This window comes from Zea mays, chromosome 1, assembly GCF_902167145.1.
Source record: "Zea mays cultivar B73 chromosome 1, Zm-B73-REFERENCE-NAM-5.0, whole genome shotgun sequence".
NCBI classification, from domain to species: Eukaryota; Viridiplantae; Streptophyta; class Magnoliopsida; order Poales; family Poaceae; genus Zea; species Zea mays.
The window spans coordinates 6,095,442-6,121,436 of record NC_050096.1 but is presented as its reverse complement, the minus strand read 5'-3'; the positions used below and the strand labels follow the sequence as shown (position 1 = coordinate 6,121,436).

Here is a 25,995-nt window from a genome sequence, read left to right as displayed (position 1 = left end):
AGCTCTCTAATTTCTCTTTCTCCCCAAATCTGTTTTCCGCCACCGTGAAAGAGCCCTCGCCATGGCCAGCTTGTTCCAAGTCTCTTCATACTCTATGATCATTCGTTTAAGTGTCCTTAGGTTCTCCTAATGCTGCTTGACTCATTCAATTGAGCTATACTGCCCTAGATCACCGGGAACACTTCTATTCCTCTGTTGTCTGCACTGTTTCCGTGGACCAGACGATTTAGAGCCTCGCTAGTGAAATTGATTGAGGGGAAACACTTGTTAAGGGTGGAATTAGGTCTCAGCCGAATTAGAGCACCAGTCGTTAAGTATTGTGACCAGTATGAGTTCGCCGGAGCTCGGTTCTCCGCCGCTCCCCGTCGTGGACCTCGGGGTGTGAAGGAATAGAAGCGCGGGGGTTTATTTGTAAGTGTCAGTGAGACATGGAAATAGCGTCGCGACCCCTTTTCTAGTTATTCAAATTAGCAGGGACCTATTAGCAAAACCTGTAGCGTGGGCGCGGGCGCGCGTGCTTCGCCTGGGCGTGGGTTGTATTGGGCCGGTTTCAACCCAATACTGTAGAGTCTTTCTCTTTTTCTGAAAGGGAAATAGGGTCAAACCTTTTCCTATTTGATTTTGGTGGTTGAATTGCCCAACACAAACAATTGGACTAACTAGTTTGCTCTAGAATATATGTTCTACAGGTGCCAAAGGTTCAACTCAAAACTAATACAATGATTAAAAAGACGGCTATCTGCGCGTAACGGTCGACTCTGCAAAGTGAACAGTGCAATTCAGATGTCAGAGCAGAAGGTCAGAGGGGCACCGGACTGTCTGGTGTAGCACCGGACTGTCCGGTGCTGCATGAGGACAAAGCCTCCAATGGTCGACCAGCTCCAAGCCCTAACAGGAGAATGACGTGACGGCGCACCGGACACAGTCTGGTGGCGCACCGGACTGTCCGGTGCGCGCATCGCCAGCAGCCTTCTCCAACGGCTACAATTTGGTTGGTGGCTATAAATACCACCCCAACCGACCACTTCAAGGCGTGGGAGCCCAAGCAACATTCCAAGTCATATAGTTGACATATTCAAGCCCTCCCAACCACATCTATTCATTGATCCATCCTATACACAAGATTTAGACCACTACAACCAACACAAGTGCCACAAAAGAGAGAGCAAGCAAGAGAGAGCTACTCGTGTGAGTTTAGCACTAGTGCCTTGTGAGATTCATTATGAGAAAGTGTGTGCTACATCTTGTGTTCATTTGCGTGTGGAGTTTTGACTCCCATTGAACTTCCTCCAAAGTTTTGGAGGTTTGTAAAGCTAGCAAGAGACACCAAAGAGTGTGGTGATTCTTGCGGGGTCTTAAGTGATCCTTGAGAAGAAGAAGAGCTCGCCGGTCTTTGGTGATTGGTGGAGAGAGGGAAAGGGTTGAAAGAGACCCGTCCTTAGTGGACTCCTCAACGGGGACTAGGCCTTCGAGGGCCAAACCTCGGTAAAACAAATCACTCGTGTCTCTTGTGTTCATTTGTTGTGATTTGTTTGCTTTCCCTCATACTAAGTTTTCTTGCACTATTCTTTACTAACATTATTTGGTGTTGCTTCAAATTAAATTCTCATTTAGTGAAGCAACACCTTACAAGAAAGAACTTGTGATTTTGCTCTTCTTATCTAAGCCCTCTTGCTTTATTCTCATAGACCTATCAATTGTATTGATTTATCAATTCCGCATTATTTGAAAGCAATACTATTTACAAGCAAAGGACTTAGTTTTTATACTCTGATAATTGTGTATCCTGTTCTAACCACTAATCAAGGGATCTAGTTGGGGTGTAAAGTTTTAATTTTTAGGTTTCGCCTATCCACCCCCTTTAGGCGACTTTCATTTTCTTTTTCTGCCAGGACTAGAGAATTCCTAGAAAATTTTAGAAAAATGCTAAAAATGCAAGACCAATTTTGCTAGGTTCCTAATTTTCTATAATATTTAATAAAAATAGTTTCATGATTTTTAGTTCAAATAGGGAATTATGGGGTATTTAAAATAGCCAAAATCCATACTTCTAGAATTTTAGAAAGTAATTAATAATCCCAAAATTCACCAAACTTTTTAGATAAGCTTTAAATATTATTTAGAAGTCTTGGGTAAAATTTGGCATGATTTGGACCATGTTTGGTACCAAGAACCCAAAACCCTAGTCTCCTGCCCTCTGAATTTCACTATAGACTCCAAAAACCCTAGTTTCCCAGAGATCCGTGAAGGAAAATTATATTCAAGACCTAAGATAGTATACTTTTGTTATCTTTGCACTTTCTTGAGCATTACATGAGCATTCATGATTATATATGGCTATATATAGAAAACGAAGAAGAGATAGAAGTTGAAGAAGCAAGGACTACACCACCACCACCACCTGAAGAACCCCAGGCTGGAAACTGCTTTTACTTTGACATCTGTGGAGCAGAGCCTGACTCACCTGTAACACAAGGTAAGCCCCGGTGCATTTGCCACCTCCTTGCTATTTTGAAATCTTTCTCACTTACTTGATGCATTAAGTGATCAGAGTTGTGTGCTAAACCAGTTGTTGCATTTCCTTCCTTGGATTTGATTACTTCTCCTTAATCCCCTGTTTTACAAAAAGGTTTTTCTTATGCTCAGCTTTGCTCTAGAAAAACAAAAATGTTTTGTTTTGACAAAAGATGATACTTCAAGTGGGTGGGGTGTTTTCAAAAATAAAACTTGATGATGGATCCATCATGGCCGTGATGGGTTCAACATCGGAAAAGATGTACCTCTGCCAGGTACCAAACTTTGGGTTTGAAATGATAAAGCCGAGACCGGGCGGGTGACTTGCACGAGAGTAGAGTCTCGGTGTAGTGTCTCCGTCTGAGTCAATTAAGGACCTTGTCGATGTAGGCTTGCTGATCGAGGAGCCTTTAACTGGTCACATGCCTCATCATGAGTAAGCTTTGCCTCGGGCAGACTAATACCAGAATAAGATAACACGCAATGGGAGTGAAGAGATGGAGAGAGTAGCGTGTACCCTCCGTGGCAAGAGGCTGTACGGTGGTGTATCTGTGCTCTGGTTGGCGTGAACCTGATCTGGTCTTAAGAACCCCGGTGGCGAGTTGACATATGCAAGGGTTAAGTGCTACATATGTCGTGTGATTGGAGATCCTCAGCTGAGTATTAATCGATTCAGATCGCCGTTACTTCTCAGACATGAAGACTTGGCCACTGCCCTACACATAGCAATCCAGTGAACAAGAAGGGTTGATAAGAAATTGGCTAGTATAAGTCAAGTGCTTGAACTAGGGTAGAAAGAACTCTAGAACTCAGGTAATGACTTAACTTGCTAATAAAACTGGACTTTTAAGGATCCGATATTAGTAAGCATTTATGCAAACATAGTCTTTGATTATTGATGAGCCATACCTTGATTCCCAACAGCCAGCATATCCTTGAGAGTCTCTTTATTTTGACGGGTAAGACTTGCGAAAGTACACTTCGTACTCAGGGCTTTGTCCCATGTTGTTTTAGGTGAAGAAGCAGCAAATTTTTGTTGCTTTTGTTCCAAGGTGGTGCCTAAAGAAGAAAATCAAGACTGAAGCCTCGGGAGGAAGTGTCCTCCTATAAAACTTTTTACTGTTTATCAGGAGGGGTTTTTGCCTCCCAAATTATGTAACAATATTACTCCATCACTCTTATATTTGCTCTAGTTTGTAATAATACTACTCTTTCTTACTTTAAAAATAAAGTAAGTTATTGTAACTGCTTCCGCATTCTCGTACCTCCGATGTGTTGTAATGTCTGCGTGACGGGTGAAACGCTCTTGGGTAAGGTAAAGAATACAGATACCGAACTTGTCAAGTGATCAGGGGCACCTGCAAGGTTGTCTGAGGTCCGTTGGACAAGGACAACTGTAGGTGGGCCTAATGACTTGGGAGGTTCTGTCACACATAAGAACTTAATTAAACGTGTTGGACACTTAATCACCAAAATATTATAGAAATTGCCCAAGGGCACATTTTCCTTTCACATATCCGATACCCAAACTATACTATCCGAATTCGAACCCGAAATCCGAATTTCCGCGGATATACGAAAAAGCTATCCAACTAGATAATTGACCTCTTCGGACGACCGGATGTTCGGATAATATTTGTACAGTTTACACCACCCCTAGCTCGGTATGATATAGAGATGACAATGGGTACCCGAAACCCAAATTCCTGATGAGTTTTACCCAATATAAAAGCGGGTATGAGATGATTTTTTTGCCTGCGGGTATGCTAATGAGCGAGAACCTCTACCTGCCAGGTGGACGAGTACGGGTGGGTACTACCCATACCATGTACCCCGTGGGTAAAATATACCCGCATCATATCTCTATTTACCATATAATTAAAGTCGTCTTAGCTAAAAGAAAATACTTGTTCGGTTATTGTTTGTTTACCTATCAAGTTACGTAACCATATGGTTTATTGTATTTTAAGTTAAACTTATTTTTTATGTGTTTGTTTGACATTTTGAATGATTGACACATTAGTATTTTATTCTTTTTATAGCGGGTACGGGTAGTCTGACAGGTAAAATTACCCGCGCGGTACCAATATGGATAAGGTTCTATACCCACGACCTTATACGTGTAGTTTGATTTTTTTGACGGATATAGATATGGGATGATAACACGACGGGTACATACTCGTTGCCATCTCTAGTATGATAACGAGCTAGCTCGACTTAGCTCATTATGTAGCTGAAGGAGCTACTAGACTCAACTCGTTTGACAACCGAGCTAGCTCGATTAATTTGTGAGTTAACTCGTGATCAAAGTAGCCACACTCCTTCATGCGCCTCCAGGTCTTGGTCCTTCATGCTAGTGGTCGGCGGGTGGAGGCATGGATCTTTGGTATACCGGATCGGTACCGGTGAGGTTTTGTTCGGTTAATTCCATTATCTATGGATTAGACGTCCCGGTGAGGTTTTGTTCGGTTAATCTCATTACCTATGGATTAGACAGAATTGGAAACAATTATGAAAAAAATTGACTTGCTTATGATTGAAACACACCCAATTTTACTCAATCCATATGGATTGAGAACTAACCGAATGAGACAGGTAACTAGAATTGGACGAGAGTGAAGCCAAGGAAGGGATAGTCGTGGGCGCGGATGGTGGTCGGAAACCAAAATGCAGAGCGACAGTCGATCGAGGTTGACGGGCTGGCCGACGGCCAGGGTTGGCAGTGCAATGGCGGTGGTCGAGGAGTCTGCGTCTCTGCGGGACTGCTTGGAGGCGTGGACAACTGGAGATGGAGGATGGGAGTTGACGTCTCCGCGAGATAACGAGACCGCGTCTACGAGATCGCGACTGCTTGGAGGTATGGAGACGAAGGATGGGAGTCGGCTAGGCGTCGTCGGGTGTGGGAGATGGCAGATGGGGCTCGAGAGGTGTTCTACTATTTTCCAGGGTTTCACCGTGCTGTCAGCTGTGGCCCATGGCGTGGATGATGCCAGTTGACATATGGGTTATTGGTACTGCACTACTGCTTTTGAGTGATATAGGCCACTTGGCATCCGAGCTAGTAAGGTTGGTCATTTTAAAACCGAAAACTGAACCTTATCTCGAGCCAAAAACTGAACCCTAACTCGAACCGAACACGAATAGACCGAATTATAGGTTTATTCGGGTTTTTGAGTTCGTGTTCGGTTCTTATATGCGCTATATTTTGCGATATGTGTTCGGGTTCGGTTTCTAACATTTAAAACCTGAATAGTCCAAATAATCTGAAATATAAAAAGTTTTTAATATGTGATAATATTATTATGTGATTTATGAACTTATCAGCTAAAAATTGTGATGACATCTTAACAATAGTATATATATCTCTATATGCTATTTGTTATAGTAGTCACTTGTTTGTAATAATAATACTTCTAATTAATTATTCATTGTATATATTTTAACAAAAAATACTAGTCTCTTTACTATTTAGGTCTATTCGGTGGACCAAATAAATCGAACCATAATTGTGGGTCTATTAGGGTTCGATTTTCTAAAAACATTTTGAAAATTCCGATTCATTCTGCAGAACCTAAATTTTATAAACCGAATAGACCAAATCAAATTATCCTTATAGACCGAATGCTTAGCGGGCTAGATCTTGCTGGGTTGTGGCTATGCAGCTCGTTAGGCTCATGAGACAGTTTCAATTTGAATTTGACTCGTTAAGAACTAAACTAAAATATTAGCTCAATTTATGAATTATTTCAATTAAAACGAGTCGAACAAGTTATCACGACAAGAGTTTTTATTCTAGCGCATGTGTTTATTACGGTTTGCTATGATTTTAATTCAGCTATACATCTGATTTATACAGTATTTTATTTTTATGGATTACAATTATACTAGTTCGATTCGAACATATTGCTGCGGCTGCAGTAGCCAACAGGCTGCTAGTACTGCGATCTCCTCTGCGGTTCCAGTGGCAGGGAGCGTAAATAGAGCCTAGTTTCCGGCGCGGATCAGCCGCCCCGTCCACTTCGCGGTGTCGTCTTCCCATTTCCCCACCTCCCTCCCAGTCCCAACGTCCCACAGCAGTACCCCACATCTCTCTCTCTCTCTCCTCCCTGCCTGCCAAGTCCCAACACAAAACCCTCTCGTCGTCCCCAACACCGCTTCGCCTCGACCGCGATGATCACCTCCCACGCGCGGAGGTAGCCGCCGAGCAGCTCGCCGCCGTCCATCCAGAGGCTCCCGCCGAGGGTTTCCTCGACGCGGCTCTTGCGCGTCTACCGTACGTAAGTACGTTGGTCGCGTGGTTTTCACTCGAGTTCCTGCGGATTGGTGCGCGCGCTACCCGTGTGGCCGTGTCCCCGACTCCACATGAGCGAGGTGCGGAAACCGCTCCTTTCTCGCCTTCTCCCTCATTACTGCTATCGCGGAAGGTTCTAGCTAGCTCGCGCCCCTCTCATCCTATGCCTTACTGCGTTGCGAGGAACTGACGGTATTGTCCTTCGTTTGATCCAACGTATATGAGCCCGTAGCGTACGTCTCAATTTAGTCTGACTGACGCATGGCTCACGTGGTTGTGTTGTGCTCGGCGAGAGCCGGGCGTGGACGCGTGGTTGCCGCCCTAAACCATGGGATTGGGACGGGGCTTCCGAATGTTCTCATCTGATAGGTGCGCGATTGTGCTCGTAGGTTGGTTTGGGTCGCGTACTCGTGTTATTATGTTATGCGAACGACGAGGTTCAAGTTGTAGAAGATTCTACCAACCTGGTAGCGCCTTTTTGTTTTTTTTTTGGTCGGCAGATGACTGCTGTGTACAGTTGCTTTATTGGTGTCTCACTGTCTCTGACCATGTTGCCAGCTTTCCCATGCGCGCGCCACCAAAAGCTCGGTGCTGGATTTCTGAATCTTCAAGCTTGGGCTAGCTGCCTAGCTTCAAAACGGGGCCTCTATTTCCGTTGGTTGGTTGAATTGCCTGACGTGATTCGTCTCAGCATCATCAAATTGTTGTACCGAGTGACAAGGTACCACGTACATATCTGTCATTTACTGGTTACAGACTGACATTACGTTTGGAAACAATCTCTCATGCTTAATTCACCTCAAGGTTTAGGGTGGTGACTGCAAGTCACCGAGATGACGTCCTTGTCACGCACGCTGTCTCGGGGCGGGCCGATGCAGTCGCCAGGGGCTCGCCGCATCCAAAGGACGCAGACTGCTGTGAATTTTGGTGAGCCCATGTTTGACAGCGAGGTGGTGCCGTCGTCGCTTGTTGAGATTGCGCCCATCCTCCGTGTTGCCAATGAGGTTGAGATGGCCAACCCTCGTGTCGCTTATCTCTGTACGCTATCCCTCTCTGTTCCTCCCATGGGACACTACAACTTTCAGAAATAAAAAACCCATTAAAAGGACATGGTTAAAAATGTTATCCTACATAATGTTTCCAGTATACTGATTGATGTGTATATCTGCAATAATTGATAGGCCGGTTCTATGCATTCGAAAAGGCTCACAGGTTAGATCCGACTTCAAGTGGTCGTGGTGTCCGACAGTTCAAGACAGCTCTTCTGCAGCGGCTTGAAAGGGTACGGGTTTGAAATAGTGCTTCTAGTCTGTGGTTGTTTGCATCTATGTTCATTCTGTATTTGTCACATCTGCACTACCAATCTGCCTCTCTGTGCTTCAGTCCTTTAGTCTGCCTTTCAGTTTTCTGCATCTGCATATATGCTTCAGTGCCCTGTGATGCTGTTATGTGTCAACATTGACATATCTTCTGTGTACTATCTATCACATGCTAATAATGGCACCATTTCCATGAGCCATGATCTTGAAAATTAGTACTTTATTGTGTTAACAACAGTTACTGGAAATACCGTCTCATTAGAAAATTTGGAAAGTTAAAATTGTTTGGTTTTGGTTTTAAAAAGAAAAAAAAATCCATGTGATGTTTAGCCAACTGCATAGTTTCCTGTCAAGAAAAAAGGGAACTTTTATCTTATATACATTTCTTACCTCCTGATTATTTGCTTTGTTAGGAGAACGAGCCCACCTTGATGGGAAGGGGACAAAAGAGTGATGCACGGGAAATACAGACCTTCTATCATAGCTATTACAAGAAATATATTCAAGCACTCCAGAATGCTTCTGACCAACTGGATCGGTATGCATCCTATGTTTTTCTTTAATTCCATATTCTCCTTGTCCATAAATGTTATTGCTGCGGGATTTACTTCATTCATGCAGTGCTCAACTAACCAAAGCCTACCAGACTGCTGCTATTCTGTTTGAAGTTTTAAAAGCAGTTACACAACAACATGCTGTTGAAGTTGATCATGAGGTATAACGTAGTAATCAATGGACTTTTGCTTCCCTTTGCTGGTTTTGCAGTTCAATTTTTTTTCTTGAACGCGCAGGAGAGCTGCGCATCATTAAATTAAGAGAAGAAAAAGAGTCTAAAATGGACCAAGATACAAAGCCCAAAAGGCAGCACAAACAGACCCATCAACCTCCTGCTAAGCACAGTGCCCCAGCCTCCTCCTGCACATGAAAAACATCATTAATCAAGAGGAGGCTAACAAAAAAAGTGCCAGCAGGCTCCACACACACTCCTCCACTACCCACCCAGAAACTCCCTGGACCTAATAATCAGTGGCGGAGGACGAACAGAATTTGAGGTATGGCGAATTTTGTACATAACTATATGTACAAATATATATATATATATATATATATTCTAGTTAAAAACAATTTAAAATGAAACAGTAATTTAAAGTACTTAACAACAAGACAAATGTAAATAAGGGCATTACGATAAAGTATTTAAAACAAAACAAGAGTAACTAAGAGATATACCTAGTTACGTCTAGGAGACTGAGGCAATTGCATTTGTCTATCTTTCTTCTTTTGAAAAGCCTTTTTAATATTTTGAAGATCAAGTCCTTTGAATATGTCCCTCTCAATATAGCAAACCATTAAATCATTTAACCAACCATCAGACATCTTATTGCGTAATTCAGTCTTGATAACCTTCATCGCTGAGAAGGCCCTTTCAACCGTTGCCGTCGCCACCGGTAATAGCAATGCCAACTCAATAAGACGAAAGACCAATGGGAAAACAATATGTCTTTCAAGTCTAACCATTATTTTGGATAGACTTGCAAGATCATAACAAACTTTGAACTCCTCAAGTCTTCGCACATGAATAATGAAAGTGCGTAACTGATCCTTTATTATCTTGCGATCATCAAAAGAGAAGTCGTCACAATAGATATCCGCAAGTCGAGAAAGCTTATCTACATCAAACTTGGAGAATGAGTCTCTTGGATCAAGACAAGCAAAACAAACCAACAACTCCGAGGATGTCTCATTGAAGCGATGATCAAACTCAGTGGTAATAGCATCTATAGCAGCATAGAAGGTATCAATACGAAAAAAATGTTCTTGAGTGATATTGTTTCTCCCACCTTTTCTTGATCGACCAAATCATGGTACCATATCCTCCATATTTGGTATTGGGATATCATTTTCCAAACAAAATGTTTTGGTTTCTTCAAACAATGGCTCCCAACCTTCACTTCTCAAATTAATCAAACGTGTCTTCACATCAACAACTAAAGACATAGCTTGAACAATATTTTGATCTTTCCTTTGCAAGATCAAAGACAACTCATTTGTAATACGGAGAATTTGCAACATCATCTTCATGATAAACACAAAGCTAAAAGACTCCATTATTTGCACCAAACCACCCGCCTTAGATGGATTGCGCTCATCTTGTTTCACAATTTCTAGGACTTCTATTACTGAATCCCACATTGACTCAATCCTAAGTAAAGTCTTGTAGTGAGATCCCCATCTTGTATCTCCTGCTCTCGCCAATGATGTTTCTTGTTGTTTACCTCTTCCCGATACAATTTGTCCACTCTCTAACTTAGACAAAATATTTAAGCGATGCTTATGAACCAACACATCTTTCCTTTTGCAAGAAGCACTAGTGCTATTCACAATCAATGAAACATACTCAAAGAAATCTTCAATAGATGAGGAACATTTTGAGACCGCAACAACTACCAATTGCAATTGATGAGCAAAGCAATGAATATAATGAGCATGCGGGTTCTCATCTCGAATTATTTTTTGAAGACCATTAAATTCTCCTCTCATGTTAGAAGCACCATCATACCCTTGCCCTCGAAGATTTGCAACACATAAACCATGGTCGCTTAATGCCTCAACCAGTGCTCTCTTCAATGCTTCCGATGTTGTGTCCTTGACATGCTTGAGACCTAGAAATCTTTCAATTACCTCACCTTTAGTATTCACAAATCTCACAACCAAGGCCATTTGTTCTTTAATTGATATATCACGAGACTCATCAACAAGAATTGTGAATAGACAATCCCCCATTTCTTCCTTTATTGCCTTTGTGATTGCTTCCGCACAACAACTTCCAAGTTCTTTCTGAATTGTTCCAGAGGTCATTTTAGCATTTTTGGGACATAACTCATCAAAAGCACGCTTCACTTCATCATTCCTTTGCTTGTACCAATCAAGCAATTCTAAAAAATTGCCTCTATTCAACGAAGTACTAGATTCATCATGCCCCCGAAATGGTTCCCCTTGCAATACAAGATAACTTACAATACCTAAAGAAGTTTCCAATCGGGTTTCATATTTGATCAATGCATCTTTGCTATAACTTGAAACCTTATGTTTTATGCTTGACCTTTGGTTATCAAAATCATGAAATGATGTTGATGCAACATTGTGTATGCTACTAGGCCCACCAACATGTTTTGGAAGTGCAAGATAAGCATTTTTCCATTGTGAGAACCCAGCTTTTGTAAAGGCATCATAACCAAATTTGTCATCCATTCGATCATTCTTAAAAAGGTAGCAATAGAAGCAATATGCCTTATTCTTCTCCACACTATATTCCAACCAACTATATTGGCTAAACCACTTTTTCTGAAAGCTCCTTTTATCACTTGATGGAGGAAATCTGTGACCGGTTGGTTGGGTTGGACCTTTAGCTATAAAAGCTCTCCTAACTTCATCTCTAATATTTGCATAAAATCTTTCGATTGGAATACGAAGTCCCGGATCAGAAATAATATGATCCGGGTTGAAGTCAGTTATACCTTCTTGAACTTGTTCTTCTTCTTCATCATGTTCTACAGATGGCAAGACATTTTCTTCTAAAGGCACATCTTCTACAATAGCAACTACGCCGCTGCCATGAGTACTTAGACTTGAGCCACTGGAACCTTGGCTAAAATAGCTCTTCAAATCTGTAAAAAAATCAATCATACATGTTTAGTACTTTACTAGCTTAACAAAGTAGCTCAAATATTTCTTCACAAATTACATAATATACCTTTTTGTGAAGCCTTATTCTTTCCCTTCTTATTTCCAACCATTGGTCAAATAATTAAATGACCAATTTAAATCTAGGCAACAGAAATACTTAATCAGTTCACTTCACACATTTGTAATTTATATTTTGACTACATCTAAACTGAACAGAGGGGGTTCAGGAAATAAGGGTTCTGCTTACCCAGTTGTCCACAGATGACAGCAGCGAGCGACAGTGCTGAAACCTTGCCGGTCTGCTGTCTGCAGAGGGCCAGCGACTCGTTTGGCGCCTTGGCGGGGTGAGGACAGACCGGCAATGCTCTTCCGCCCACAGCGAGCAGGTCTGCAGCCGTGCAGGTGAGGAGAGCAGGAGGCAGGAGCAGCGTAGCAGCGAGCGAGCGAGCGGGAGCAGGGAAGAAAGGCGGCGTCAGGCGGAAGACAGGAACAGAGTCATACGGTGTAGAGCGGCGGCCGGTGCAGAGTTGGTATTGCTAATGAGTAAATGAGTAATGACCTAGATACTAATTACTAATTGGGCTGGGCCAAGGTATGGCTTGGGCCATACCTCGCCACATAGGGTCCTCCGCCCCTGCTAATAATGGCAGCACCTAGACCTAAGCCTTCAAGATGCTTGGCACGAGCTAAACCCCAACAATCTAACTCTTCCAGGAAAACTCTTTTATTCTGCTTATGGAAGGACTAACACCATCGAAGACCTCCTTATTTCGATGAAGCCATAAACACCAAGGCACAAAAAAAAAGGATTCAATTCAGCTGTGATTCTAGTGGCCTAGTGGTTGTGGAAACACAGAAACTCTTGTGTCTTTGATGGGGCTACTCCGGACATCTCTAGGATTACTCAAGACATTAGGGACGATGCCAAGATGTGGTGTCTAGCTGGGGCTGCAGGGCTGAAAGGTTTGTGGCCTTAACTCAGGGGGAGTTCAGGCCTGGTCGTCTTTTATATAGTCATCTGTGTAACAACCCCTTAGCAAACTTTTGTAACCACCTTTATTTGGTGATCATTGTCCAGGTCTATTTTGGACCTTTTCTTCTTCGTAATATAATGATGCGCAGCTCTCCTGCGCGTTCGAGAAAAAAAAAGAGAAAAAAATGATGATAACACTATTAATGCCTCTTCTTTTGGATTTGTGCACTTGCTTACACACCTTGCTCCACCACTCATGCAATTCAATAATAAGTAATGTGGATATTGCCTATATGCATATGATAGTCATTACAGTCTGCTGTTTTTGCAGTTCAATAATAACTAATATGGATATTGCCTCTATGCATATGATAGTCATTACAGTCTTACAGATTATATGTATTTATTAGATATTGGAAGCTGCTGATAAGGTTAAAGAGAAAACGAAGATCTATCTCCCTTTTAATATTCTCCCTCTTGATCCAGACAGTGGCAATCAGGCAATCATGAAATTTCCTGAGGTTCTTTTTCGTACCCCTTCCTCTTTGTCGTAGTTATTGTCCTATCAATTTAAGGATGAACGAATGAAGTACCTCTTGTTTTGTCAAACTCTAAGATCCAAGCTGCTGCTTCCGCTCTTCGCAATACAAGGGGTCTTCCATGGCCTAAAACTTATGAGCATAAAGTTAACGAGGACCTCTTGGATTGGCTGCAAGCTATGTTTGGCTTTCAGGTATTGTATGATTTATATTGTTTATGCTGGTTTTAGCCAATTTACTTTCTGTTCTTTATTATTTTGTCAACTTCTGACATGCAGACAGATAGTGTTTCAAATCAGAGGGAACATTTGATTTTACTTCTTGCTAACATACATATACGAAGAAATCCGAAGACTGATCAACAATCCAAGGTTTTCTTCTGTAAATATTCAACCACTAGGTTGATCTAAAAATTCTTACTTTTCTTCTACATATTTCGCAACATTTATGTTTGTTTTTTGTGTTCCTGTTGATGTTCGTTTTGTTTTCTCTTGCAGTTGGATGACAATGCACTGAATGATGTGATGAAAAGATTGTTTAAGAATTACAAGAAATGGTGCAAATATCTTGGTCGCAAGAGCAGCCTTTGGTGACTGTCTTAACAACCTCTTGCCATCTTACTATTCGTTTGTACTTCCACAGCTTTGATTGTTCGTTTGCACTTGTGCTGCTTTACCATCCTAAGTAGTAGTGCAAAAGCACGTTATATTATGTTATATTGTATTATATAAGTACATATAGTACAGCAAAAATATAATAAGCGTCCACAGAACCGAGTGAAAAGGGTTATAGCCCCCACAAGCATAAGAAAAAAAACAAGGTTACTAAGATGCAACCAATCCTGTCCAACATAGCAGGAAAGAAAAGAATAAAAAAACTGACCCATTTTCTTACGAAACTCATTTGTAGTAGAGAAGGGAAATTTTCCATGTAGTATGTTGTTGGTGGATGCTGAAAAAATGCACTGATTCTTCCAAAGCAAAATTTATAATGTGCAAAAGAAAACAATTTTCTGAAGCATGATTTTGCCACTGTAGCATCCTGCTCAATATGGCAAACAATGTCTAGTGATATATCTCATTTTACATAACTTTGGTTCTTAATGGGAGAAATACCTCTTTTTGGTCCGATCGGTGGCTGTTTGGAAGTACCATCAGTGACTTGGCTTCGGTGGTTGTTGCTAAAATAGATAAGACTTTCCGCTCTAGAACAGTGGCTTAAGCTAAGACAGACCGATCATGGGTCAGGGTCATAAAAGGAGCACTCTCGCTGCAAGGTATCCAGCAGTACCTCCATCTTGTTAGAGAAAATAAGCATTTTCAGTTTTAATTTAATCCAGAAAATCACAGTAATGTATGTGACGACATGTATGTGCATATGTGTATCATTACTCACATAAGCAGTAAACAACAGTAAAATATGCACAAATACTAAGAACAGAGTGTACCCTGCGGAGGGACCGATGGTTAAGGCATCAGTGGCTCCATTCACACGAGACATCTCGTGTGTATATTTGATGTAGTCGTACACAGTCGATGCAGACAGTGCAGTCTCTCGAACGACGCCGGCGACGAGGAACTTGAGCAGCGTTGGTCGGGCGGACGGAGCGAGCAGTCACGAGTACGCTCTCCAAAAACCTGATCGCCCGCACACCCGTGCAAGTGTAGCTCTGCAGACGGCGATTTCGAAGGCCTGCTCTCCCACACTCTCTGTGCTCGCAGAAGGTGGGACGGAAATGGGATGTGTGCAACGCGTCTGAGACTGTTCGTGTGTGCTGTGACCAGAAGCAGCCTCACCTCTTCCGTATATGTACACGCGCAGAGGTAGGAGAACGGACAATAACGGTCGCTATCATAGCTACCGTTACAGCCAGCCAGAAACTGACGCCATCAGTGACATCCGTTAATAGCTGACAGCCATTACAGCCCATCTGTTACTAGCCATCACACAGGAAACGACCAGTAACAGACGACAATAATGGAAGGTCATCACTCCAGGCAAAATGTGTAACTGTTAGGAAGGAATATTTGGACCAAGGATCGATCTACTACGACCACGGCCTCGGCGTCTGCGTCCTGGTCGTCCCGGCGGCTGTGCTCCCAGGAAGGGCGGTCCAAGGCCCAGCGCTGGCGCGGCGACGCTTCAGCTGGAGGTTCCTCTCCATCTTCTCGTTCCTTTAAAGCTGCACTCCTCTCCAGCTCGGTTTGCGCCGCTGGTCTCTCCCCCTTGGCTAGCCATGTCTCGCCCTCCCCCTCCCCTTCTGCGCTAGCTGCTCCTGTTTTCCCCGCCAAGGTGTCGTCTGAGGTGACCCTTCCGGCTGTTGAAGGTGGCTGGCAGGTGGTTGATCGCAGACAGAGGAATCGTGGTGTGCACCTCCCTCGTCGAGGGTCCCGTGTGGATCTCCGAGGTCGGTGTTACAACTGCCTCTCTACTTCTCACCGGGCTGCTACCTGCCGGCGTCCAACAAGGTGTTTTCGGTGTCTCTGCTTTGGACATCGGGTGGCAGACTGCTCATCTCTGCCGGCCGACTCTCAGAAGCAGCCAGTGTGGCAGCGCCTGGGCATCGTCAAGCGGTGTCTTCCGGGCAGTCAGGATTCCTCCCAGCGGGCCTTGGTGAGGCCGAGGACTCCGGTGAGGCCTCCGGTGTGGCAGAGGTTATCTGGCATGGACAAGGTTCATTCTCTGGGGGGCGCGCGCAAGACCTCGGTCTGGAGACGTCTTGCTTCGTCGCAGGATCGTGCCGCGATGGAGCCTGTCATGGATCTTGAGAAGCAGCCGTCCTTACAGCCCAAGCGGAAAAGAAGACGTTCAAGACGCGGGAAAGGGGCTGCGGTGGTGGGGAACAGTCAGTCTCCCCCTGCTGACTTGGTTCCTCTCACGTCGAACTTGCCCTCTTGTGTTTTGGAACTTTCAACGGACATGGCAGGAGAAGAAGCTGCGCTCCGTCGAGCATTATTTGTCACTGTTACTGGTACCAGACCCGCTGTTCTCGGCTCGGAGGTGTTGGAGGAAGTGGGCCGTCGTTATTGCATCAATATTGACGATATGTCTATTCACCAGTCCAAGCCAGAAGACTTCCTGCTGTTTTTGCCGGATGAGGAAGTGGCGACTAGAGTGCTTAATGAAGGAAAGCCATTCAGAGGCCCTTTGTTCTCGCTCGTGTTCAAGCAATGGACAAGATTTGCACATGCCTCAGCTACGTCTTTCTCTCACTTGATGGATATTGAGATCAGGGGGATCCCAGCGCACGCGTGGGGTCTGAACACAGCCAAGACACTTCTTCGTGGCTCCTGTCACATCTTGGAGTTGCACCCCGCCTCTGCGTGCAAGACAGATCTCTCCTCACTCAAGCTTCGGGCATGGTGTCTGGATCCGAAGAAGCTTTGCAGGGAGATGGATCTCCACATCATTGAGCGAGAGCCATTTATTCAGGAGGCGAGATGTCTGACCTACAAGATTAGCATTGCTGCTAGTCCGGCTCCCCTTCAGTTACCCTCGGACAGCAGTCTCTCTCCTTCAGATGAGAATGCGTTTCATGGTGAGGAAGATGGAGATGTCCGGGGCCCGTCCAATCCCCGGTTCCGACAACCACGCCCTTTGCAGCGTCAGCCTGTCCACCTTCGCCTCGGATCACATCAGGGCGTGGGCAGAGAACGGTCTGTGGCTGTGCATGGAAATAGGATGGTGGCGCCGGTCCTAGCTCTGGAAGATGGTGCTGCTGTCTGTGCTGGTGATGGGCTGCTGACCTCACCTGGACCTTCCTCGCCTCAGCACGGATGTTTGGCTGAGCCGCTGGAGAAGGCTAGGTTGAGCTCGCCCCTTCCTGCCACTCATGTGCCATGCATGACAACCTTGGAGAATATCTTAGCTGGGCCGTCTGGGTCTGCTGCTGTGGGGTCGCTGGATTCTGTCCTCCCTGTTTCGCCCCAGCGACACAGGACTGTTGCTGTTGCTGGGTCGCTGGAACAGGCTGGTGCGAATTCGCCCCTCCCAGGTGATTCATCTAATGCTGTGGCCCCCCTGAGAGTCTACTCGAGATGCAGATTCCGAAGCAAACACGCCCCAATTCAGGAAGGACAGTTGATACAGGTTGTGGAGGTCAACATTTCAGAGAGGCCTTGTCTGAATCTTTCGGAGTCTGTGGATAATTCTTTGGCTGGGTGCAATGCTGTTGCCCCTGCCCTTGATTTTGCTGCTGAATCCCAATCACATGAGACAGCAAGCTTTGAAGCCAGAAATCAAGAGTTCTTCAATGGAATCTCCAAGTATTCTTCTGGGATTCTTCCTGTTCCGCGAGTTGATCCGCACGTTGATCCTCCACCTTCCCCGCCTGCTGCTCCCATGCCAAGAAGAAGTCGCCGTGTTGCGGGAGTTGGAGTGGAATTTAATCTCCTTGACCTGGGAGGTAGAACTACCAGGAAAGTCATGAGATCCCTGCATATTATCTCCGAGAATGAGGGAATTAGTCAGGAAGCCTTGGATGAATATACTCAGTTTTTCAAGCGCCCCCTGATCCGTAGTGAGGTGGAGGCTCTTGCTGCCCTGTTTGGGTGGAGAGCCCCTGTGTTGGTTCCCCTTCAATAAGGGTGTTGTTTTCTGGTTGGTGATGTAAACTGTGTTTCTTAATGGATCCATCCAAAATTCTTATTTGGAATGTGCGAGGTCTCAATTCTCGTGCTCGTCAAGATTCTGTTAGAGAATTAGCTCTGTCCGTTAAGGCTGAGGTGGTATGTTTGCAGGAAACTAAGATGCAATCTATTGCTAGTAGCACCTTAATTTCTGTTTTGGGCGCTGAATTTTCTGAATATGTCTTCTTGCCTTCGATTGGAGCCAGTGGAGGAATTCTGGTGGCCTGGAAAAATCATTTGAGATTCACAGGTGCGAGCAGAATTGATAATCACAGTGTCTCCATTCAGTTCCATAAGCAAGAAGGAGGTACCTGGTGGTTAACCTGTGTTTATGGTCCCCAAGGGGATGATGAGAAGATCTCTTTTCTGCAGGAGCTAAGAAATGTAAGAGAGGGCTGCAATGGTCCTTGGGTTGTTGCTGGGGACTTCAACTTAATCTACAAAGCCTCTGACAAGAACAACAACAATTTCAGCAGAGCTATGATGGGAAGGTTTAGGCGATTTATCAATGATCTCGACCTTAAAGAAATTCCTCTCCATGGTCGGCGTTTTACTTGGTCAAATCAACAAATGGAGCCCGTTCTGGTCAGATTGGACAGAGTCCTATGCTCAGTTGACTGGGAGTTTCTTTTCCCTGATGTGCTGCTGCAGAGTTCTGCTTCCCAAGACTCTGATCATTGCCCATTAATTCTGGGTCTTCGAGATAATATATCAGGGAGTCGACGTTTTCATTTTGAGGCTTTTTGGCCTAAATTGGAGGGATTTCATGATACTGTACGCGATGCCTGGGACTCAGTTGGTACAACGAACTGTCCTTTCCTCACTCTCCACTATAAACTGAAGAAGACAGCCAGGAGGTTGCAAGCTTGGAGTGATAGGCAGGTTGGTCACATTAGATCTCAACTAGCTTTGGCAAAAGAAATTTCTCATAAGCTGGAAATTGCTCAGGATGAAAGGGTGTTGACTCCGGATGAATTTTGGCTGAAAGGCAAGCTTAAAAAACATTCTTTGCTTTTATCCTCCCTGAAGCGTACTATGGCTAGGATGAGATCAAGGATTTTGTGGCTCAAGGATGGTGATGCCAACACGAAATTCTTCCACCTGCATGCCAAACACCGTAAGAGAAAGAATTTTATTGCTACGTTGGTTGATGGGGATGATATCCTTACTAGCCATAGGGACAAGGCTGCAGCAGTGGATGGTTTCTTTTCAAACTTAATTGGTTCATGCTGGGACAGAGAGCAAGCAGTGGATTTGGAGGCCCTTGGCCTTTCTCAGCATGATTTGGCTGCGCTTGAGGCTCCCTGTTCGGAAAGGGAACTATGGGATACCATTAAGCTTTTACCTTCTGATAAAGCGCCGGGGCCGGATGGATTTACTGGATGTTTTTATAAGTCCTGCTGGACCGTTATCAAATCTGATATCATGGCTGCTACTCATGCTGTCTGGAATAATAACTTTGTTAATTTTGACAAGTTGAATTCTGCTTACATTACCTTGATCCCAAAAAAAGAGGGGCTGAACATGTGAAGGATTTTAGGCCAATAAGCCTTGTGCACAGTTTCGGCAAGCTGATTACAAAGATTCTTGCCAACAGGCTGGCTAGCAAGCTTAACAGGCTGATTTCTCCAAATCAGAGTGCCTTCATCAAGGGGCGGTTTATTCAAGATAACTTCATGCTGGTGCAGCAGACTTCCAGATTCCTTCATCGCCAGAAGAAGGCCAGTTTGCTTCTCAAATTGGACATCACCAAGGCCTTCGATTCGGTCTCGTGGCCTTTTCTTATTGAGGTATTGGCGCAGCTTGGGTTTGGACAGCTTTGGAGGGATATTATCTGTGGACTGTTGGCCTCTTCGTCTACTCAGGTCCTTCTTAATGGTTTTTTGGGGAGGAAGATTATTCACAGAAGAGGTCTTCGGCAAGGCGACCCTCTTTCCCCAATGCTTTTTATCTTGGTAATGGACATTTTGGCCCTGCTATTTACTAGGGCCGAGGATGCAGGTTTATTGCAGCGCCTGTCGGACAGGGTTAATCTCCACCGGATCTCTATGTATGCTGATGATGTTGTCATATTTTTGAGGCCCTCGGCTGCTGACATTTCCACTACATTAAATATCTTGGATTTGTTTGGAAAGGCGTCTGGGCTCCGCAACAATGAGCAGAAATCTAATGTTTTTCCCATCCAGTGCCCTACGGATGACCTTGTGCTGGTCCAGAATTTATTGCCTTTTGAGAGGTCTGAATTCCCTTGCAAATATCTTGGAATTCCACTCTCCCTTCATAAGCTGACCAGAGAACAGATTCAATCTATCATAGACAGGGTGGCCGACCGTCTTCCGAGTTGGAAAGCTGATCTTATGACTAGAGCCGGTAGGAAGATTATGGTTCAGCATGTGCTCTCCAGTATGATCATATATTTGGCTATGGCCATTGATTTTCCTCAATGGGCTTTGGAGGCAATTGATAAAATTAGAAAGGGTTTTCTTTGGAAAGGCCGCAAGGAAGTCAGGGGAGGACATTGTCTGGTTGCTTGGGGAAGGGTGTGCAGACCCCTCCATTTGGGAGGGCTGGGTATTTCTAGTTTAAAGGAACTTTGCTGGGCCCTTCGTATGAGATGGTTATGGCTTCATAAAACTGATCCTGGAAAACCTTGGGCTAATCTCCCTATCCAAGTTCCAAAAAAGGCAGAAGCTTTCTTCTCCACTGTTTTGGTCTCTAAGGTTGGAAATGGAGCACACACTCTGTTTTGGACAGATAAATGGATCTTGGGGCAGAATGTGTGTAGTCTGGCGCCTAGGTTATTCGCCATCATTCCTAAAAGGATTGCAAATAGAAGAACTGTGCTTGAAGCTCTTGCCAACAGAAAATGGATATCTGATATAAAGGGTGCTCTGTCTGTGGGAGTTCTAGTGGATTATCTGAATCTTTGGGAGCTTCTTTCAGAAATGGTGTTGCAGCCTGAAGTGGAGGATAAGCACATTTTTAGTATTGCAGCAGATGGTAAATATTCGGCTAAGTCGGCTTATGAGGGCCTCTTTGCTGGGTCAACGTCCTTTGGTCTCTATCACCTGATTTGGAAAACCTGGGCACCTCCAAAGTGTCGGTTCTTTCTTTGGCTGGTTGCTAACAAAAGATGCTGGACCGCTGACAGGCTTGCGAAGAGAGGCTTAGATCATCCAGCTAGGTGCCTCTTTTGTGACCAGGAAGCTGAAACTATTGATCACATCCTCGTCTCCTGTGTGTTCACAAGAGTATTCTGGTTTACTATTCTTAAACCGTTTGGGTTTCAGAGACTGGCTCCCCAGCCTGGACATTCTTCATTTATGGCTTGGTGGGAGCAGATTTCTGGGTTGGCTTCTGGTATCCGTGGTAAAGGTCTTAATTCTCTTGTGGCCTTAGGAGCTTGGATAACCTGGAAGCATCGTAATAGTTGTGTTTTTGATGGTTGTACTCCTAGTTTAGATCTGTCCATTAATTTAGCCAGGGAGGAGAGGCAGTCTTGGGAGATGGCTGGGGCTAAGGGTCTTTCATACCTTGCTGCCCTAATTCCTGGAGACTAGGGAGTTGTTTAGTTTGATGGATTTTTTCAGTTTGCTGTGTTTCTGGCCCCCATGAGGAGGCCTTGTAATTTGTCCAGATCTCTTTGATCTGGATTTATCTCTTCTTCTTAATATATTGAGGCGCAGTTCTCCTGCGTTTTCCCAAAAAAAAAAATTTTGGCATAGCATTCTGCCCCCCTTGGGATGGGTCATCTCACTCATTTTGGCTAAAGATTTTTTTTATTTCTTTCCTTCCAAATCTCTCAATCTGCCACTGAAAAAATTTCCATGAAGAAAGGGAGTCCAAAAGAATCTCTGGCCTTTTTCCAACATCTGAAAGAAACTCTCCGAGTGGTTCCAATTGATCCCCAGATATTCCCAACACGCATTGCTATATTGGCATTGAAAAAACGAGTGCTAAGTTGTCTCTTCACACCACAAGCGGCACATGACACAGCAGTAGTCACCTCCCTCCACCGGGAAATTTCTTCTTTTAAGCATATTTCTAGAATTAAGTCTATCCATGAAAAATAACCAAATGAAAATTTTGATCATTCTTGCACATCTTGGATTTCCATATCCATTTGAAAGGAGGGGGGGGTGGGTGGGTGGGTGGGGGCAAATGCATTGAAAATTCCGTCTGTAGACTTTCTCAGTTTCAAAAGAGCCACCCCCAACCAGCCATGAATCATTTCCGTGCATCCCGCTTACAAGAGAGTGAATTTTGCTCTGAAACAAATTATATTCTTCAACTGCTTCAACCGAAAGCGGTGTGTGGAACATTTCCTGAACATCAGTGCTTGCCAGATACTGCTGAAGAGTGCAGTTTCGATTTCTGGCATAAGAGAAAAGCCTTGGAAACTCAGTTGCCAGGTGGGTATTATTCCAAACATCTGACAAAAGGAGGAAGGTTCTTTCGTCCCCTGCAATTGGCATGGCAATCCCTCTATAATCATTGACCAGCCTGCTGGTGTCCTTCCACCAGAAGGAACCTTTTCACTTGAGTTATGAGGAATCCGTCCCCATCTGTAGTGAGTATTCCAAATCAGTTGAACCCAGGGGGTATAGCCATTAGTTGTTTTCGTCTCTCATTTTCTTACTGTAACAAGTAGGAAAATTAAGCACTGATACCCAATACTGAAGTTTAAAACCAAAGTAGTACCATCTTTAAAAAAGGAAGTGAAACCTGTTCTAGTAGATTGCTTTATCCCTTCTCATTGTTTATTCTTTGTTCTGTCTTGATAATAGGTTGCCAACAATTCAGCAGGAGATGCAACAACGAAAATTACTGTATATGGGCTTGTACCTTCTCATTTGGGGTGAAGCTGCAAACTTGCGTTTTATGCCAGAGTGCATTTGCTACATATATCATCATGTACGATCTAAACAACACATGAACTCCCTTACATTAATTCATTTTTTCTTTCTTAAATAAATAAGCATATTAAGATCAATACTTAAGAAATGTTCTTAAGGATGAATAGTTAAATTTTGAACACTCGAGCGGCATCAACTGGATGAGTTCATTCATGTAACTAATTTGGTAAATACGACATTTTAAAGGTAGCTAATATTAAAATTTTAGCACAATCTACTGTGACTATACGCTCTATTACGGACATATATAATGGACCCTATCAAGTTTTATGCGAAAAATTAATATTGTATCCATGGAATGCTCTCAGAGTTCAATAGGTGAATTAAGAAGGCTACAGATTTGTTCTTAAGAAAAATGCATGAGTCATACATTTGTTTTGCAAGTACTTGTCTTGGATGTTAAAAGCGTAACGAAGATGGTCCTGACAGTTCTGGTTATTGTCATAGATGGCATTTGAAATGTATGGTATGTTAGCTGGAAATGTCAGTGCCTTGACGGGTGAATATGTGAAGCCGGCCTATGGTGGTGAGAAAGAAGCCTTTCTGAAGAAAGTTGTTACACCGATTTACCATACCATAGCAAAGGTGGTTTGCTCTCAGCTCTTGACTGTTATTCAGTTGTGTCGGTTGAGCTTTATTCTTCTTCTGGTGCTGAACTTCAGTTTTTCACTACAACTTTTCAGGAAGCTGAAAGGAGCAAAAGAGAGAAAGGGAATCATTCTGAGTGGAGAAACTATGATGATCTTAATGAGTACTTCTGGTACTAGTTTTTTCTTAGTTTATTTGTTTGCTCTTTAGATTTTATATTGTTAAATTGCAGGTCTGCTGACTGCTTTCGGCTTGGTTGGCCTATGCGAGCTGATGCTGACTTCTTTTGTCAGCCTGATGAAAGAAATGAAGTGAGTTGGATTATGTTTTTTAGCTTAGGATTTTACCATATATCATCATGGTATCTTCGTGTTTTTGTTGGGCTAGCAACATCTAATGTAATGAGCTGTTCAGAGCACAAGGATCAGCAAACAGAAGGGAAAGGTCAACTTCGTTGAGCTACGCTCATTTTGGCACATATTCAGAAGTTTTGACAGACTCTGGAGCTTCTTTATTTTAGCTCTTCAGGTATTTATTTATATTTACCTTCTTCTGCAATAAGCATTTGCTGCATTATTTTGGACGTTTGAAGGGTTCAGTGCATTTTTTAATAAACACTCTACAGGAAGGTACTTAACATCTTAGCTGGATGTTGTATAGCTAATCTGTTATTTGAGGTTTTTAATTTAATTTTGATTGTTTCATGTAGGTTATGATAATTCTCGCTTGGGACGGAGGTTCACTAGCCAGTATTTTTGATTATGCTGTTTTCAAGAAGGTTTTGAGTATCTTTATCACTTCTGCTATACTAAATCTTGGACAAGGTGTGTAAACTTTGCATTGATCTGGTAAAGTGTCTTGATGTTCCCCAGTTATACTGTTTTTGCAACCTCTTTTGGACAAAACTTATATTTTTCTTAGTCGTGGTTACTTTTCACAATTTATTTTTTTAATATTTGACATAGTATATGTATGCTTTGCCATGCCCATATGTTTAGTGTAGGTATAAAATGAAATCCCATGGGATGATAGACATTTTATACTGTTAGAGTACTGTTAGGGTTTCAGGGTTAGTCCCCGTGTAATTACCTGTATACCCTCAGTGTAATGGGCTTGATCCAATTACTCAGCTTATATATATAAGCTCACCCAACCCGGTTAGGGTTAGGGTTTCCCACATGGTATAGAGCTAGGTTAGTTCCACTTTTCTCTCCCCTCCCTCTCGACCCCGGCCGCTGCCCAGCAGCCGCTGCCGCCGGTGCCACCCACCGGCCGCCCTTCCCCTCCTCCACCCCGAGCCCGGCCGCGCCCGCGCCCGCTGCCGTCATCACCGGCCTCGCAAGCCGCCAGATCCCTCTGCTCCGGCCGCGCCGACATCCTCTGCCCCAGCTGCCACCTCCCCATGGCGGCCCTCCCCTCGTCCCCCATCGGCGGCGACAGCCCCAGCGCCACCGCCGTGGCCGTGACCGCCGGCCAGGCCATCGCCCCACCCGCCACAATGCCCCTGGGCGCGCGCACAGCCGCCACAGGGCTACCAGTGCAAGCCGTCGTCGGTCGGGCAGAGGGCGCTGCTGCCATGTTCGCCTCCCTTGCTGTGGTCGGCCTAACAGCCGAACGTCCTCTACCCCACGACCCCCGCAGCGAGCTCACTGTGGGCGCCCCCTACATCGCCGACCTCAGGCCCCTGCTTGACGCCCCTCCTCCGGCCGTCATGCCGCCGCTCCGGCGCTGGGCCTCCGTCGGGGTTTCTCGCCCTCGCTGCACCCGCCGGCCTTGCCACCATCGAGTCCTCCACGGCGCCAGCCGTCGACTCCTCACTTGTCGTCGCCATCGCCACCATCCAGGCCACCGTGGCTGCCTCACAGGAGCGTCAGCGCGCCACGTCCCTCGCTCTAGAGCACGAGCGTGCCATGTGCGCTGCTCTGACCGCCCATATGGCCACCGCGCAACGTCTCTTCCTCGGCCATCCTCCGGTCGACCACGAGACACCCACGCCCACACCCGAGGCTGCCCATGGTCTCGACGTCGACCACGTCACCACTCTCCACGCTCAGGTCGTCGGACTCCACAACATCCGGTCCCTTGTGTCCATTGTGTTGGACCCGGCGTCCTCCCACTACCCTCGTTGGCGGGGGCAGGTTCTCACGCTTTGGCAATATGCTCTCGCCGACCACGTCCTCGTCGACCTGGTCAACCCACCACATCTTGGTGCCTGATGGACAGTGTGGTGCTCTCGTGGCTCCATGACACCATCACTATCGAGCTACAAGACATCATTCGCGACCAGGCAGACACCAACCGACAGGTGTGGCTCGCCCTCGAGGAACAGTTCCTCGGGATTCGGGACGCTCGGGCCCTTCACCTCGACACCCAGTTCTACCAGTTCTCTCAGGGGGCCCCTCCATGGGGGAGTACTGCCGCCAGATGAAGGTCCTAGCGGACTCCCTCCGCGACCTCGGCGAGCCGGTGGTCGACCGTACCTTGGTGTTGAACCTCATGCGTGGCCTCAGCCCCCACTATGGCCACCTGAAGGCTCTCAT

General features: G+C 44.8%; 2 protein-coding genes across 8 annotated transcripts in view; one reads left to right on the top strand and one right to left on the bottom strand.

Moving 5' to 3' along the window:
- Positions 1-6,445: 6,445 nt before the first annotated feature.
- Positions 6,446-25,995, top strand: part of LOC100502361 (callose synthase 3) — a 93,405-nt gene continuing 73,855 nt past the window's right edge. Inside the window, exons 1-17 of one of the 7 annotated variants that reach the window (XM_035962483.1) lie at positions 6,580-6,885; positions 7,195-7,272; positions 7,364-7,526; positions 7,610-7,843; positions 7,987-8,087; positions 8,538-8,662; positions 8,746-8,839; positions 13,195-13,305; positions 13,401-13,517; positions 13,602-13,694; positions 13,821-13,912; positions 22,739-22,865; positions 23,315-23,452; positions 23,551-23,627; positions 23,688-23,766; positions 23,870-23,983; positions 24,165-24,279. In XM_035962483.1, coding sequence (XP_035818376.1) covers positions 7,639-7,843; positions 7,987-8,087; positions 8,538-8,662; positions 8,746-8,839; positions 13,195-13,305; positions 13,401-13,517; positions 13,602-13,694; positions 13,821-13,912; positions 22,739-22,865; positions 23,315-23,452; positions 23,551-23,627; positions 23,688-23,766; positions 23,870-23,983; positions 24,165-24,279 — 1,588 coding nt within the window. In that variant the 5' untranslated portion in view covers positions 6,580-6,885; positions 7,195-7,272; positions 7,364-7,526; positions 7,610-7,638. Of the gene's footprint in view, positions 6,886-7,194; positions 7,273-7,363; positions 7,527-7,609; positions 7,844-7,986; positions 8,088-8,537; positions 8,663-8,745; positions 8,840-13,194; positions 13,306-13,400; positions 13,518-13,601; positions 13,724-13,820; positions 13,913-22,738; positions 22,866-23,314; positions 23,453-23,550; positions 23,628-23,687; positions 23,767-23,869; positions 23,984-24,164; positions 24,280-25,995 lie in introns of all 7 variants that reach the window. The other 6 variants (XM_020539334.2, XR_004852581.1, XM_035962485.1 and 3 more) reach the window with 6 other exon arrangements.
- LOC103631359 (zinc finger MYM-type protein 1-like) lies at positions 8,838-12,150 on the bottom strand. Its single transcript, XM_008652289.3, has 4 exons — positions 12,059-12,150; positions 11,879-11,951; positions 9,355-11,792; positions 8,838-9,039 (listed from the first exon to the last, which is right to left on the bottom strand). The coding sequence occupies exons 2-3, from the start codon at positions 11,919-11,921 to the stop codon at positions 9,985-9,987; spliced, it is 1,851 nt and encodes a 616-aa protein (XP_008650511.1). The 5' UTR covers positions 11,922-11,951; positions 12,059-12,150; the 3' UTR covers positions 8,838-9,039; positions 9,355-9,984.